The sequence below is a fragment of the Rhinopithecus roxellana genome, chromosome 10 (genome assembly GCF_007565055.1).
Source record: "Rhinopithecus roxellana isolate Shanxi Qingling chromosome 10, ASM756505v1, whole genome shotgun sequence".
Classification (NCBI taxonomy): domain Eukaryota; kingdom Metazoa; phylum Chordata; class Mammalia; order Primates; family Cercopithecidae; genus Rhinopithecus; species Rhinopithecus roxellana.
In genome coordinates, this window is record NC_044558.1 from 98,193,581 (window position 1) to 98,208,499 (window position 14,919).

At 41.5% G+C, this 14,919-nt stretch overlaps 1 protein-coding gene across 2 annotated transcripts in view; it reads left to right on the forward strand.

Annotated features, from left to right (window-relative positions):
- PRDM4 (PR/SET domain 4) overlaps positions 1 to 14,646 on the forward strand; it is a 29,096-nt gene extending 14,450 nt beyond the window's left edge. For both annotated transcript variants that reach the window (XM_030939434.1, XM_010360662.2), the window contains exons 6-12: positions 547 to 696; positions 2,301 to 2,419; positions 3,961 to 4,046; positions 4,864 to 4,991; positions 5,963 to 6,277; positions 8,026 to 8,194; positions 12,999 to 14,646. In XM_030939434.1, coding sequence (XP_030795294.1) covers positions 547 to 696; positions 2,301 to 2,419; positions 3,961 to 4,046; positions 4,864 to 4,991; positions 5,963 to 6,277; positions 8,026 to 8,194; positions 12,999 to 13,311 — 1,280 coding nt within the window. In that variant the 3' untranslated portion in view covers positions 13,312 to 14,646. The remainder of the gene's footprint in view (positions 1 to 546; positions 697 to 2,300; positions 2,420 to 3,960; positions 4,047 to 4,863; positions 4,992 to 5,962; positions 6,278 to 8,025; positions 8,195 to 12,998) is intronic.
- The last annotated feature ends 273 nt before the right edge of the window (positions 14,647 to 14,919 follow it).

Sequence of the window (14,919 nt, forward strand, 5' to 3'; positions counted from 1 at the left end):
AATAGGAAACTTGTCCTGTTGGATCAAAAGAAAAAAATCAGATCTTATTGAAGTCCGAAGAGTGGTGTAAGAGTGGATATATATGTTAGTGTAAGGAAGTGAGTCTTTGATCAACATATCTCTGTTAGAACCATGCTTCTTACTGGATACGTTTTAGTAATTATAGCATTTACATTAAAACCTGGGACTGGGCACGGTGGCTTACACCTGTAACCCCAGCATTTTGGGAGGCTGAGGCGGGTGGATCATCTGAGGTCAGGAGTTCCAGATGAGCCTGGCCAACATGAGGAAACCCCGTCTCTATTAAAAATAGAAAAATTAGCCAGGTGTGGTAGCACACGCCTGTAGTCCCAGCTACATGGGAGGCTCAGACAGGAGAATCGCCTGAACCTGGGAGGCAGAGGTTGCAGTGAGCCAAGATCGTGCCATTGCACTCCAGCCTGGGTGACAGAGCAAGACTCCATCTCAAAAAACAAAAAAAGCCTGGTGGTAATTTAGCCTCCTTGAACTAAACCCATTTGTATTGCTCAAATTTGCCATCTACAGGGTGCACTCTCTGTGACCGCGCCTATCCCTCAGACTGTCCCGAACATGGACCAGTGACTTTTGTTCCTGACACTCCAATAGAGAGCAGAGCAAGGCTTTCTCTCCCAAAGCAGCTTGTTCTCCGTCAGTCAATTGTGGGAGCAGAAGTTGGTAAGAACCTTGGAACTGTAAAACACTATTACATCTCTTCTTCCTTTGTAGGGTACAGTTGTAAAAGTGGATGTGTATAATTTAGTAATTATTTGGACCAGAAGTCAATTTATGGCTTAAGGTTTATGCTTTTATGGAATATTAGTCTTGTCCACTGATGATAGCAATAAATCAAGTCAAAAACTATTGGGAAACCTCTCCTTTGTTAGAATCAGTATTGAGTAAAGCAAAAAGTCCTAGACTGAGTCTTTGAAGATTTTTATTCTCAGCTGTCCCATCCACTAATAATTATTCTAACAACCCATTTCTTAAAACTTAGTTTCTTTTATAGAAACATGGAAAATTCACTACTGATAACCTTGACACAAATTTAGATCAAATGTTTGTAAATTGTATAATGCTCCTTAGAAAAAAGGAATAAAGAATGTAGATTGCCAGACTTTACCAATATTTGAATTTAGCATGGCTTCTGAGTTGCTGTGACATTTCTTTGGAAATATAAAATTAGGTTCATTATTCTTTTAGCTGCAGTTTGGGTGTGAGTCATTTGAAAGCATCAGACAGTTTAGGTACAATACAGCAGTGCTTTAAGCACAAAAGATTTTAGAAGTTTGATTTATTTCTATAGTAATTGCTTTGTATTTTTACAATAGAATAATGTTTTCTGTTATTTTGAATTAATTAATTTATTTTTAAGAGACTGGGTCTATTCTATTGCCCAGGCTGGAGTGCGTTGGCCCGACATCTGGAGTGCAGTAACTTGACTGCAGCCTGGATCTCCTGGGCTCAAGCAGTCTTCCTGCCTCAGCCTTCCAAGTAGCTGGGACTACAGGCATGTGCAGTCATGCCCAGCTAATTAAAAAAAAAAATTTTTTTTTGTAGAGACAGCATCTCACTATGTTGCCGAGGCTGATTTCGAACTCCTGGCCTCAAGCAGTCCTGCCTTGGCCTCCCAGAGTGTTGGCTCATTATACGTGTGAGCTACCATGCCCAAACTTTTTTATATTTAACTCCAAAATAATGTATTTGGAGAGACATGGTAAGATTCCCTGTGGATAAAACTAGGTTCAGGAATTTCTGATACTGCTTCTTACTCAGCATTTATTGTGAGCCTTGTGTTATCTGTTCATTACAGGCTGGGACCCACAAGGCTTAGCCACTTCTGAGGAGTGCTAGCATATTGGTTTTTTTTTTTTTTTTTTTGAGATGGAGTCTCGCTTTGTTGCCCGGGCTAGAGTGCATTGGCCCGATCTTCACTCACTGCAACCTCCGCCTCCCGGGTTCGAGCAATTCTCCAGCCTCAGCCTCCCAAGTAGCTGGGACTACAGGTGTGCACCACCACGCCTAGCTAATTTTTGTATTTTTAGTAGAGATGGGGTTTCACCCTGTTGGCGAAGCTGATCTCGAACTCCTGACCTCAGGTGATCCACCCACCTCGGCCTCCCAAAGTGCTGGGATTACAGGCGTGAACCACCATGCCCAGCCTACATATTGGTTCTTAAGTTCACTGAAAATAAGATTCATTGCATGGGTGAAGCACCTCTGTTTTCTGTATCCTGCTATTTAAATCATTGATTGTGTAGTTGGTGTCCTTCCACTGATAGGTGTATGGACTGGAGAAACCATTCCTGTGCGGACTTGCTTTGGGCCTCTAATTGGCCAGCAGAGTCACTCCATGGAAGTAGCAGAATGGACAGACAAGGCAGTTAACCATATCTGGAAGGTCAGTCCTGATGAAACTTTTCTGTGGCTTCTGGCTGTTTTTCTTAGTAAGAGGTAGTTAAAAAGTTATGATAAAGTCAAAATCAGCCAGAACTGATACACTGCCGTTCACTGCTCATCATTTATTTAATGTACTTTTTTTTTTTTTTTTTTTTTTTTTTTTTTTTTTTTTTTTTTTTTTGAGACAGAGTCTTGCTCGTCGCCCAGGCTGGAGTACAGTGGTGCAATCTGGGCTCACTGCAAGCTCTGCATCCTAGGCTCACGCCATTCTCCTGCCTCAGCCTCCCGAAAAGCTGGGACTACAGGCACCTGCCACCACGCCCGGCTAATTTTTTGTATTTTTAGTAGAGATAGGGTTTCACCGTGTTAGCCAGGTTGGTCTCGATCTCCTGACTTTGTGATCTGCCCACCTCGGCCTCCCAAAGTGCATTCATCATTCTTGGTAGCCAAGTTATAATATACAGCAAAACACCAGCTACTGGAAAGAGAGGACAAACTGTTTTTGTCTCCATTTTGTGAGTTAATCCAATTATTTTAACCATTTAATGCATTTGAATTACTTGTGGCAGCTGAGACCATGGACTTTGTTTATATGATAAAAGTCTCATTTTATAATTAATTAAAACATTCCTCAAATATTTACCTTGGGAAATAATTCTGGAATAAGAAGCTAAGATTATTTTTCTAGTTTTCTTTTTTTTTTTCTTGAGACAGAGTCTTGCTCTGTTGCCCAGGCTGGAATGCAATGGTGCCATCTTGGCTCACTGCCACCTCTGCCTCCTGGGCTCAAGCGACTCTCCCACCTCAGCCTCCCAAGTAGCTGAGTTTACAGGCACCTGCCATCATGCCCAGCTAATTTTTGTATTTTTGTAGAGATAGGGTTTCCCCATGTTGGCCAGACTGGTCTTGAACTCCTGACCTCAAGTGATCCGCCTGCCTCAACCTCCCAAAGTGCTGGGATTACAGGCGTGAGCCACTGCACCTGGCCTATTTTTCTAGTTTTCTAATGAAAGGGGTTAAAAATGCAAGATTTTCACATGGATATCTATTGGGAATGATGCTTGCAAATTTGAAGTAAGGGGAAAATGGGTCTTGTGATCATTGGAAAGGTAAGGTACCACTGTCATTGGGAACTTTAAATTTGGAATGCTAGGCCCATGTGGGAAAATCATGAGAAGGGATGATCCTCTGCCCTTAATGGACATTCCGTCATTCAGTGTCTACTGTGTGATAGGTGATGAAGACAGGTGGACAGGTAGACTGGTTTTTTGTCTTTTCCAGGCAAAGTTTGAATAATCAAAAACAAAGTCAGTCTCTTCAATGAGCACTAACTGTAGGTCTCTGATGGTCTTTACTGTATTGCTGGAAATAGGGAGAATGTTGAAATGATAGAATGTTGGAGAAGGTAGGAATATATTTTGACACCAAAAAAGCTGGGACCTACTGCAAATGAGTAAATGAAATGATTGCTGGCCTAAGTGTAATGTAGTACTTTATTGCATGTCAGTGCATTTGACATGTGTGCTTGCTTTCTGTTGGCAGATATACCACAATGGTGTCCTAGAATTCTGCATCATTACAACTGATGAAAATGAATGTAATTGGATGATGTTTGTGCGCAAAGCCAGGTATGAGTAGTCTCGGATGAGAAAAATAGTTACAATTTAGATGTTTTTCAGTAGGAAACTTTGCATAACAGAGAAAAGAGTTAAGAATCCAAATCACACCAACACCTGGACGTACTTAAAGCCCAAGGCAGCCTGGCATGGTGGCTCACACCTTTAATCCCAGCACTTGGGTTGGCTGAGGCGGGAGAATTGCTTTGGGCCAGGAGTTCGAGACCAGCCTGGGCAACATAGCAAGACCCTCATCTCTAAAACAATTTTTTTCAAATTAGCTGGGTGTTGTGGTATACACATGTAGTCCCAGCTATTGGGAGGATCACTTGAGCTGAAGAGTTCGAGCTGTGATCATACTATGGTGGTGCTGTTGCATTCCAGTCTGGGTGACAAAGTGAGATCCTGTCTTAAAAAAAAAAAACTTACTAAGGAACAATATAGTTACCACTGAATTTGCAAGTGGGTGCCTTTTCTTTATATTGGCTGTTAGTCCACCCCTGAGTTACCGGAGTTAATCCTTGTTTAGCTAGCTATCTCCATGTCTTTGTCATAATGTTTTTTAAAGATTTCATTTTATTTACTTGGTTTGCTTCCAATAAGAGACTCTAGTATTTTTGACTACAAAAGGTCATCAGCTAATGTGCTGAAGTAAGAATTCCATTTCTCTACAACTGCCTCCTCATAGATAGCATGGGAAATTACGAAAACATTCCAGAGGAAATAGTTCTGCCTGAGCTTTCATATAGGATTTTGCAATGGGGAGAATGTTGTGCTTAGTATGCATTTCACAATTAATGTGCTTCATCTATTAAATGTGATAACTCAGGAACCGGGAAGAGCAGAATTTGGTGGCTTATCCTCATGATGGAAAAATCTTTTTCTGCACCTCACAAGATATCCCTCCTGAAAATGAACTTCTTTTTTATTATAGCCGAGATTATGCTCAGCAGATTGGTAAGTTAATATATGTTTATCATGAATCTAGCATAGTAAAAATACCAAAGACCAGGATTAAAGTTTTGGTAATGATACACATGTTAGCTGAAGCAAATCATATACCTCTGTTTGTATAAAAGCAAACTATTACTTCTGTATTTGAGGTGTTAAAATCTGTGAGGTTCTTCACAAGCCCAATGTTACTGACCAAGCAGTAATTCATATGACATGGTCTTCCATGGTAGGACTTTGGTTTGGAGCATTGAAGTTCCTAAGGCTACTTTTCGAACTAGCACCATTGAGATGTAAACTCACGAAGGACAGCAAAGCCCCTCGGTTTGATGTAACCTGCATAGGCTTTCTCTTTGCTGTGCTGTTTCATGATGACAAGTGGTGTTTAAGAGTTTGTGTATGCTACAAAATCTAAGTATTTTGCTTATAAAAGAGACCTTATAATCCAGTATTTACCAAGTGCTTTCTCGGTGCCTGGTACACTGTTTTGTTTTATGTATGTATATGTGTATTTAGAGATAAGGTCTCACTCTGCCAGGGTGGAGTGTAGTGGTGCAATCATAGCCAACTATAACCTTGAACTCCTGGGCTCAAGCATCTTCCTGCTTCAGCCTCCTGATGAACTAGGACTATGGGTGTGTACCACCATGCCCAGCCAATGATTTTTAAGTCTTTTTTTTATGGAGATGGGGTCTTGCTGTGTTGCCCAGGCTGGTCTTAAACTCCTGGCCTCAAGTGATCCTCCCACTTTTGGCTCTCAAAGCACTAAGATTATAGGCATGAGCCACTGTGCCTGGCCCTAAGTACATTATTTTAGATGCTGGGGATAGAGCACTGAATAAGACATTTGAGTTTTATAGGAAGTGGGCAAATTGGAAATTTGGGGAGAAAGAACTGCAAGCGATCATTGTTAATATCAAGAACAAGTTTTAAGATTCAAGTATCAGGAGATAATGAGTAATTTTTTATTTTAAAAGGTGTTCCTGAACACCCAGATGTGCACCTCTGTAACTGTGGCAAGGAGTGCAATTCTTACACAGAGTTCAAAGCCCATCTGACCAGCCACATCCACAACCATCTTCCTACCCAGGGCCATAGCGGCAGCCATGGGCCAAGTCACAGCAAAGAAAGGAAGTGGAAGTGCTCAATGTGCCCCCAAGCTTTTATCTCTCCTTCCAAACTTCATGTCCACTTTATGGGTCACATGGGTATGAAGCCCCACAAGTGTGATTTCTGTAGCAAGGCTTTTAGTGATCCCAGCAATCTGCGGACCCACCTCAAGATACATACAGGTAAGTTGTGTTGGCCCATCAGAATGGAATTTTTGCAACAATTAGAAAATGTGATAGTAAAGGCTTTGTAGAGGGACAGTAGGCAGAGTTGAGATTTGATGTCAGAGAAAGAATTCAGGGTGGAAACCTTTGTGGTTTAACTGAGATTCCTTGGAGGCTGTCACTTCCAGTTTAGGATGTTCTGCTTTCCAGGTCTCCCCACCATAGTTGGAAGGTGCCTGGGAAAATGCACTTAATAATCAGGAAGTCGATCAATGTGTTTGGACTTAAATAGAAGCTTCTGAGTCTGAGCCTCTCATTAGAGTTCACTTCAGTCACCAGCCAGAGCTAGTTTCTCTCCTTTAATATTATTGCTCAATAAATATTGCCACAATTTATTTTTTGAGCTTCCATTTTCTAAATTCCATTCAAACCAACACCTTTCTTTTAGTACTTTTTAAGAAAAAAGTTTTTTTTGAGATAAGGCCTCACTCTGTTGCCAGGCTGGAGTACAGTGACACCATCTTTGTTCACTATCACTTCTGTCTCCAGGGCTCAGGTGATCCTCTCACCTCAGCCTCCTGAGTAGCATGGACTGCAGATGTGCGCCAGCACACCTGACTAATTTTTTTGTATTTTTAATATAGATGGGGTTTTGCCATGTTGCCAAAGGCTGGTCTTGAACGCCTGGGCTCAAGCAGTCTGCCTACCTCAGCCTCCCAAAATGCTGGGATTATAGGCCTGAGCCACTGTGCCTGGCCACTAACTTTTTTTAATACATACTACAAAATAACTGATGGTTTTAGCTTTCTTGTTTGGGTCATCTTTTCTCCAAATCTTCAAAAGTTTCTTCCTTATCCTTTTGCAACAGAGATCTTATGGCTCACAAAGCCTAAAATTCTATCTGGCCTTTAAGAGAAGTTTTGCTGACCCCTGACTTAGAGGAATCTTATTTTTGCACTCTTGGAAGGATTTTGTTTCATCCCTGGTTTACAAGGCAATATTACATGTTTTAAAAAGATAGAAAACTATGAAGTCTAGCTTGTAAAAATATGTTTCCCTATAGATAAGTCCTAGAATTCATGAGGCTGTTTTTTTTTTTTTTTGAGACGGAGTCTCGCTCTGTCGCCCGGGCTGGAGTGCAGTGGCCGGTTCTCAGCTCACTGCAAGCTCCGCCTCCCGGGTTTATGCCATTCTCCTGCCTCAGCCTCTGAGTAGCTGGGACTACAGGCGCCCGCCACCTCGCCCGGCTAGTTTTTTGTTTTTTTTTTTTTTGTATTTTTTAGTAGAGACGGGGTTTCACCGTGTTAGCCAGGATGGTCTCGATCTCCTGACCTCGTGATCCGCCCCTCTCGGCCTCCCAAAGTGCTGGGATTACAGGCTTGAGCCACCGCGCCCGGCCTTCTTTTGTTTTTTTTTTTTTGTTTGTTTTTTTGGTTTTTTTTTTGCTTAATGTTTGTGTTAGGCAGGGCGTTAGGATTATAACTCATTTTTTTCAAGTTTTATGTATCACCTGTACTTTTTTAACAATACATATTTAGATCAGAGGTCCTAAAGGAGATCAGATTAATTTACTAGCTTTAGTTGCAGAATATAAACTCAGGGGCTCTGAGTGGTCCTCCATAGACAACCCTAGAAAGTCAAGTGCTGCTTACCAGTCAACTCTGTTTCGTTGCTGCCTCTGCTGCATGCCCATATGTGTGCCTGTTTGTCTTGGGGATGCCAGCAGTTGTTTTCTTCACGGTGTGATACTTTGGGCTGATTTGCAGGTCAGAAGAATTATAGGTGTACTTTGTGTGACAAGTCTTTCACCCAGAAGGCTCACCTGGAGTCCCACATGGTTATCCACACTGGGGAGAAGAATCTTAAGTGTGATTACTGTGACAAGTTGTTTATGCGGAGGCAGGATCTCAAGCAGCATGTGCTCATCCACACTCAGTAAGTTATCCTGCAGCCAAGACGTTGTTCCTCAGGTGGGGAGCCTTTGTGTGGCTGCAGCCTGCCTGCTGATTGAAGGGCTGGGGAGTCCTGGCTCATCATCTGTTTCCTGCCTTGGTACCATGGTAGAAGCCTTCTGTGTTCCGTGTAGCCAAGCCAAGGTTGGAACATTGTTTTTGGTGTTATCTGGAAGATTCCAGTTGTTGGCTTCTTTTTCTTATTTTTCACATGTACTCTTTTTTCACACCTACAAAAACATAGAGGCAAAAAGGACTATTGACTACAAGTGGTTGCTTATAGTTGGACGATAGTGTGCATGTAAGACAGTGATGGAGTGAAAAGAGTAAGAGTCAGCAGCCACACCTTGAAGAGCCTTTGGTCCTATTAAGAAACTTCTATTTCATTTTAGAAAATGGCGACACTGAAGGATCTGCCAGTCCCTGCCATTTCGGAACTGTTCTGTTTGTGTGTGTGTGTGTGTGTGTGTGTGTGTGTATGTGTCTGAATTGCAGTAAAAAAAAAAATTATCTTAACACCCAGTTCAATAGTGTTAGTTATATTCACATTGTTGTGAAAACACTATAGGATTTTAAGGAAAGGAGTGTCATAGTGACATACCCATTCTGTTAATACAAAAGATTACTCAGGCAGCTGAACAGAGGATGATTGAGGGTGGAGAAGCCTAAATATTGGAAGACCAATTAGGAATTTATTACATGAATCCAAGTGTAATTAAATGTCTAGACTGCATTAGTCACAGTGGTCATAGAAAGAAGGGATGGATTTTGTTGTCCTTAGCTTTTAACAAGTGTTAGAAGAGGAAGAAAACATTCTCAGCTTATATTATGGAGATTCTCTTTAGAAATCTATCTTCACTGAAAACATTATATTCTTAATGTAGAATTTGGATAGACACTTGGCTTTGATATCAGTTGTTCTGTCTGCTTCCTCATCACAATGCAGCCTGAGATGCTAAACAGCCAAGGACCCTGGATCTACATTCATAACTCTCAGAAGGACATTCTAAAACAAAGACTCCTTTAGTTTCATTGCTGGTGTGAAATTTTATAAAATGAGACCGAAATTATCAAATATTACATCAAATTGTGCAATATTGGAGCCAAAAGAGATCCCTGGATCATCTAGTCTAACAGCCCATCTAGGCAGCTCAGGTTGCGGTAATAAAATACCACAGATTTTGTGGCTCAAACAATAGGGGAGAGACACAGTGAGAGAAGGCAGTCATGAGCAGTCCTGGAAGAGGGCCCCTTGACTGGCACCCTGATCTCTGACTTCCAGCCTCCAGGACTGTGAGAAAATACATTTCTGTTGAGAGAATGAAAGAGAAAGAATATGAGAGCTCTGATCTCTTCTCATAAGGACACTAATGCCACATCATGGAGGCCCCACCCTCATGACCTCATCTAACCCTAACTGCCTTCCAAAGGCTCCACCTCACACTGGGTGTTAGGGCCTCAACATGTGAATTTGGAGTGAGGGGGACAAATATTTGTCCAGAAGACTGCCTATTATAATTTCCTTGGAAAATGTGAAAAACAACATTTGGTGCTAGGGCCCCACCCAGGAATTCTAATTTAATTGCTCAGAGTTAGAGCCCTGGCCTTGGTATTTTAAAAAGCCCCCCAAGTGATTCTCATGCCCAGCCAGGGTTAAGGACTGCTGACTTCATCCATGTGCAAGACTGATTTCCACAGTGTCTCTGGCAAGTGGATATATTGTTTCTTAAATATCACACAGTTATAATTTGAGGAAAAGTTTTGCTTGAATCAAGCTGATATCAGCCTCTATCCTTTCATTTTACATTTGCTTAACAAATGTGGATCTGGACTCTTTATCAGGATAAGAAAATATGGTAAGCCTCTTTTCCAAACTTTCATGGGATAGAAAGAAGGTTTTGGACAGTCAAAACTTAAAACTGGTATAAGTCATTCATATAAGAAGCACTGTTCCCTCAAACTGTTTTTGAATAAGGCTTTAGGCTTCCTATGGAGATCATTGGTCAAATTTTCAGATGCTTGTATTTTTACTGTGGGACATTTCAAAGTGGGTATAGTAGTAATGGTGTCTTTTTATTTATCTACTTAAAAAGAAAACAGCTACAACCCTAATGCCAAATGCAAGAGGAGTTCTGCCCCAGTGTTCCCCCGAGAGTAGAAGGGTTGTGACAGAACCTGGCTTTGCTCATCCTGTAAGAAAGAGGAAGTGAGAGGAAGAGCAGTAATGTTTACTCCCCAGGTCATCTTGTCTCATGGCTTTAGATACTATCTTATGATTTATGTCTCCACCCTTGTACACCTTACCGTAACTCAGCAGCTCTGATGCTGGATGTTCACTAGGCAACTTAAATCTAATGTGTCCCACACTCAACCCAGTATTACCCCACGAACTTGATTTCCTCCAATACTGAGCAGCTCATTGAATGGCACCACCATTATTCACCTCACTGGTCAAGCCAAACACCTTGAAGTAATTTTCAACTCAATTTTTCCTTCCTTCAATTATCACCTTGTCCAGACCACCAGCTTCTTTTCTATGGATGGCTTCAATAGCCTCCCAGTTGATCTCCCTGCTGCTACTTCTGTTTCTCCTCATCTACTCCGCAACACAGATGAACACACATACACACAGTTTTCTGTCCACAGTGCCAGAGCAATCCATTTCAAATATAAGTCAGATTGGCCTGTCTCCTCTCATAAGTCTCTGGTGGCTTTCCATCGTATTTGTGTTAAAAGCTTTTTACCATAGTCAGAAGGCCCTTTATGTTATGGTAATAGTACTTGGCTACCTCTTCTGTTCACCTTTATTACTTTTCATATTCTGCTTTGGCCACTGTGACACCCTCCCCTTGCTACTCCTTGAGCATACTAAGCACATCCATTCTCAGGGCCTCTGCCTTAGAAACTTCTCCCTCCAGATACCTGCATGTCTTCGTCCCTCCATTCGGGTTTCTGCTCAAATGTTATCTCCTCAGGAGGGCCTTCCTTGACTATCTTATCTGAAATAGGACCCCTTCACTTTTACCTGGCTTCATATGTTTTCATAGTCTTTATTGTTATCTGATATGTTACACATTTGTTTATGGTATAATCTGTCCACTAGAACGTTAGCTTCAGGAAGGCAGGGACTTAGCTTACCTACATCCTATAGCCCTAGCATCTAGAGCAGTGCCTGGCATATATTAGACACAGTAAATATGTTTTGAATAAACCTCTAAAAACCATAAGACTAGAAGATTAAAAGTCAGACTTTTGATTGGGGTTTTGTTGTGGCCTTGGGCAAGTTCCTTAGTAGTTTTTATGCACATAATGTTCCCCATCTGCAGAATTAAGTGGCTAGATTAGATTGGTGGTTGTAAAACTGCTCCGGGGAGTTCCAAGGATTCTTCAGTGCCATCTGTTGCTAGAACAGGATGGGAGAAATGTTAAGGAAGCCAGGCTTCAGAACGCCCGACTGCACCCTCTCAGTCCTTCCAGGATTTCATTAATCACTTGCTTTAACTGTTTCATATTGGGCTTTCATAAAGACATGGGGTTCAGCTACTCAAAAAAAAAAGGTTAAAAAATTCCTGGTCTGTGTGATCTCTGAGGTTCTTTCAGCCCTAAAGTGTTTAGGCCAGGGTTGCTCAAACCTAGACATTATTGACATTTTGACCCAGTTGATTTTTTGTTGTGGGGCTGCCCTGTGCATTGTAGAATGGTTAGCAGCATCCTTGGCCTTTTCCGACTAGGTGCTGATTGTACCGCCCCTCCCCAGTATAACAGTCAGAAAGGCCTCCAGACGTTGCCAAATGCCCCTATAGAGGCAGTTGCCCCTACTTGAGAACCACTAGTCTAAGAAAAGGACAGAAAAATGGCAATTCCATAAAAGTGGCATTCAGGGAATACAAATAACAGCGTAATGAGAGACCATTATGTACTGGCTAATTGGCAGACATTTTCAAATTTGAGTCTTCCAGTTGTTGAGAATATGGGACAACCAGAACCGTCTATGATGGAAGTGTATATTGAAACAACTGCGTTGGAAAACCGTTTGTCATTATCTTGTAAAGTTGAAGATGTGCATATGCTTTAACTATGTAGCTCTTGGGTATATACCCTAGAGAAACATATGTATTGCAGGGCACTGTACAAGTATAAAAATGTTCAAATGCCAGGTGCAGTGGCATGCACATATAGAGCCAGATACTTGGGAAGCTGAAGTGGACAGATCACTTGAGCCCAGGAGTTCAAGGCTGTAGTGCACGATGATCACACCAGTGAATAGCCATTGCACTCCAGCCTGGGCAACATAGCGGGACCCTGTCTCTAAAAAATAATAATAATAATTTTTAAAAATTTAAAAACATTCATAGCACTCTTGCTTGTGATGATAAAAAACTGGAAACCACCAAAATATTCATTAGCTAGAGACAAACCAAGTACCATAGATAAGTTGTGGTATATTTGTAAATAGTATACAGCAGTGGAAGGGAACAAACAACTGATACAGCAACTTGAATGAATTTTATAAGCGTCATATTGAGAGAATGCAGCAAGACAAAAGAAATACATATAGAATTTACTTAGAATTGGAGAATTTACGTAGTATTCTAAAACAGGCAAAATCAGCCTACACTGTTTTAAACTATACTCGTTTTATGAGTCTTCTATATATCGCCTATGCAAAAGCCTGATTTGGAAGGATAGAGCTGCTCTGACAAAAGGCCTGCGGTTATGAAGAATAAGTGTTGCCTCAGTTTTATTTGTAACCCCAAATCAAATGTTTTTTCTTGTGTTCCTCTTAGAGAACGCCAGATCAAGTGTCCCAAGTGTGATAAGCTGTTCTTGAGAACAAATCACTTAAAGAAGCATCTCAATTCTCATGAAGGAAAACGGGATTATGTCTGTGAAAAATGTACAAAGGCTTATCTAACCAAATACCATCTCACCCGCCACCTGAAAACCTGCAAAGGGCCCACCTCCAGTTCATCAGCACCAGAGGAGGAAGAAGAGGATGACTCAGAGGAGGAAGATCTAGCAGACTCTGTGGGGACAGAAGACTGTAGGATTAACAGTGCTGTATATTCAGCGGATGAGTCTCTCTCTGCACATAAATAAAAGGAAAAGAAACAAGCTATTTTGGATGAAAATGCAAATGGAAAAACACGCATAACCAGTTATCCACTATAATGGTTTTTATATAAAATGGTTCCTGATTTATTTGCAGCCAATAATCACAACAGACTGGGAATGAATAAAGCACTTACAGAAGAATATCCTAATGAAAATACTTTAAAACAGATGGGAAAATTGAGCATGTGTCCTATTTTAAGTGATGGACTGGGAGGGAAGTGTCGACTTCTGAGGTCTGTTCTTTATTTACATGATGATCTGGGAGATGCATTTATGCCTGAATCAAAGCTGCCTTTTGCTCAAACAAATCAGCTTTATTTCACATTCTTCCATTATTCCATTTTCCTGCTGGTCCTGTGACTTGGTAACATTCTAAACTTGGTCCTTGCCCCATAGCCATCCTGATTGCTGATTGTGTTTTATGCAAACTCCTGTGACTTATACTCACCACAGAATGGATTGGGACACAGCGGCATAAGTGTGCTGCTTGGCAGCTAGTAAGTTTAAAGCAGCACCTGCCATAACTGCTCCTGGCTACTTGGGAGTTTAGGGTAGATCTTGCTTTCCAAAGTTTCAGCAGGTGCCTGGAGGGCAAATAAAAAAGCAGCAGTCAGTAGTCAACGATGGAGAGAACAAGAGGAGAGATGGCTGGCCTCTGCCAAAGAAACTAGCTTTGATGGAAGCCTGCGTGAGTCACCTGGTTATTGTGACATGGAGATCTTTGTAGGTTTAGACATGGCTCTCTGTCTCCAGTAAGCTTCCAGCCATTCAGACAAAGAGATATAGAGAGCCCAAATAATGCCTGCTGGATTGTCTCCTGACGAGTACACGTGGACTCAACTGAGGAAGGGAAGGAAGGGAATAATCTTTTATGTTTCATTTACCTTACGAAAAGTGTTAAAACTTTGCCAACTCAAAATAACAAATTATTTAATGCATGTGCAAAGTTAGGTCTTCCCAGTTGTCTTGGTGCTGAGGAACCTCATCAGAGAAGTATGGAAGATGCCAAAGGATTTTTGGAAGGTAAAGAAGGCTGAATGGTCACCACATGGGCCTGTTTTCAGGGTCCCAGCTTAGTTAAGTCACCTGTGCCCCTGGTCGTTGTGTCTCCCATGCATATCCAGCATTTTTCAGAAGCAGACCCACCCTTAAGTTCCAGGGTTGATGGAACATGCTCTCCTGCTCAAGGCACAACCTCTGGGTTGGAGTAGAGGACTCTGGTGGGAAGGATTTGCTGCTAATGTATTTATGGAATGAATGTATTTCATTCAGATCTGTATTCCTCTAGGAAGGATTAAAATTAAACTTTTTTAAAATACAAGATTCCTCTGGTAGTCTCGTTTTATGGAGGAAGGAGATGAGTGAGTCTTCTAGGGAAAATCAAGTACAATTTGAATCTTTCTGAGGTTAGAAGGAGAGAGAGCATTTTTAGAGTATTACAGCTTTCGAGTTCATATTCTTATTGTTTCTGCTATTAGTACTTAGATAAACTGCTTCCTGTGCTTCCAGCGCTCTTCTGCCCTGTTCCTGCCTAAGGTATGCCTTTACTCTGTTACCTCCTTGTAGTAATGTGACAGGTCTGCAGTGGAGAGT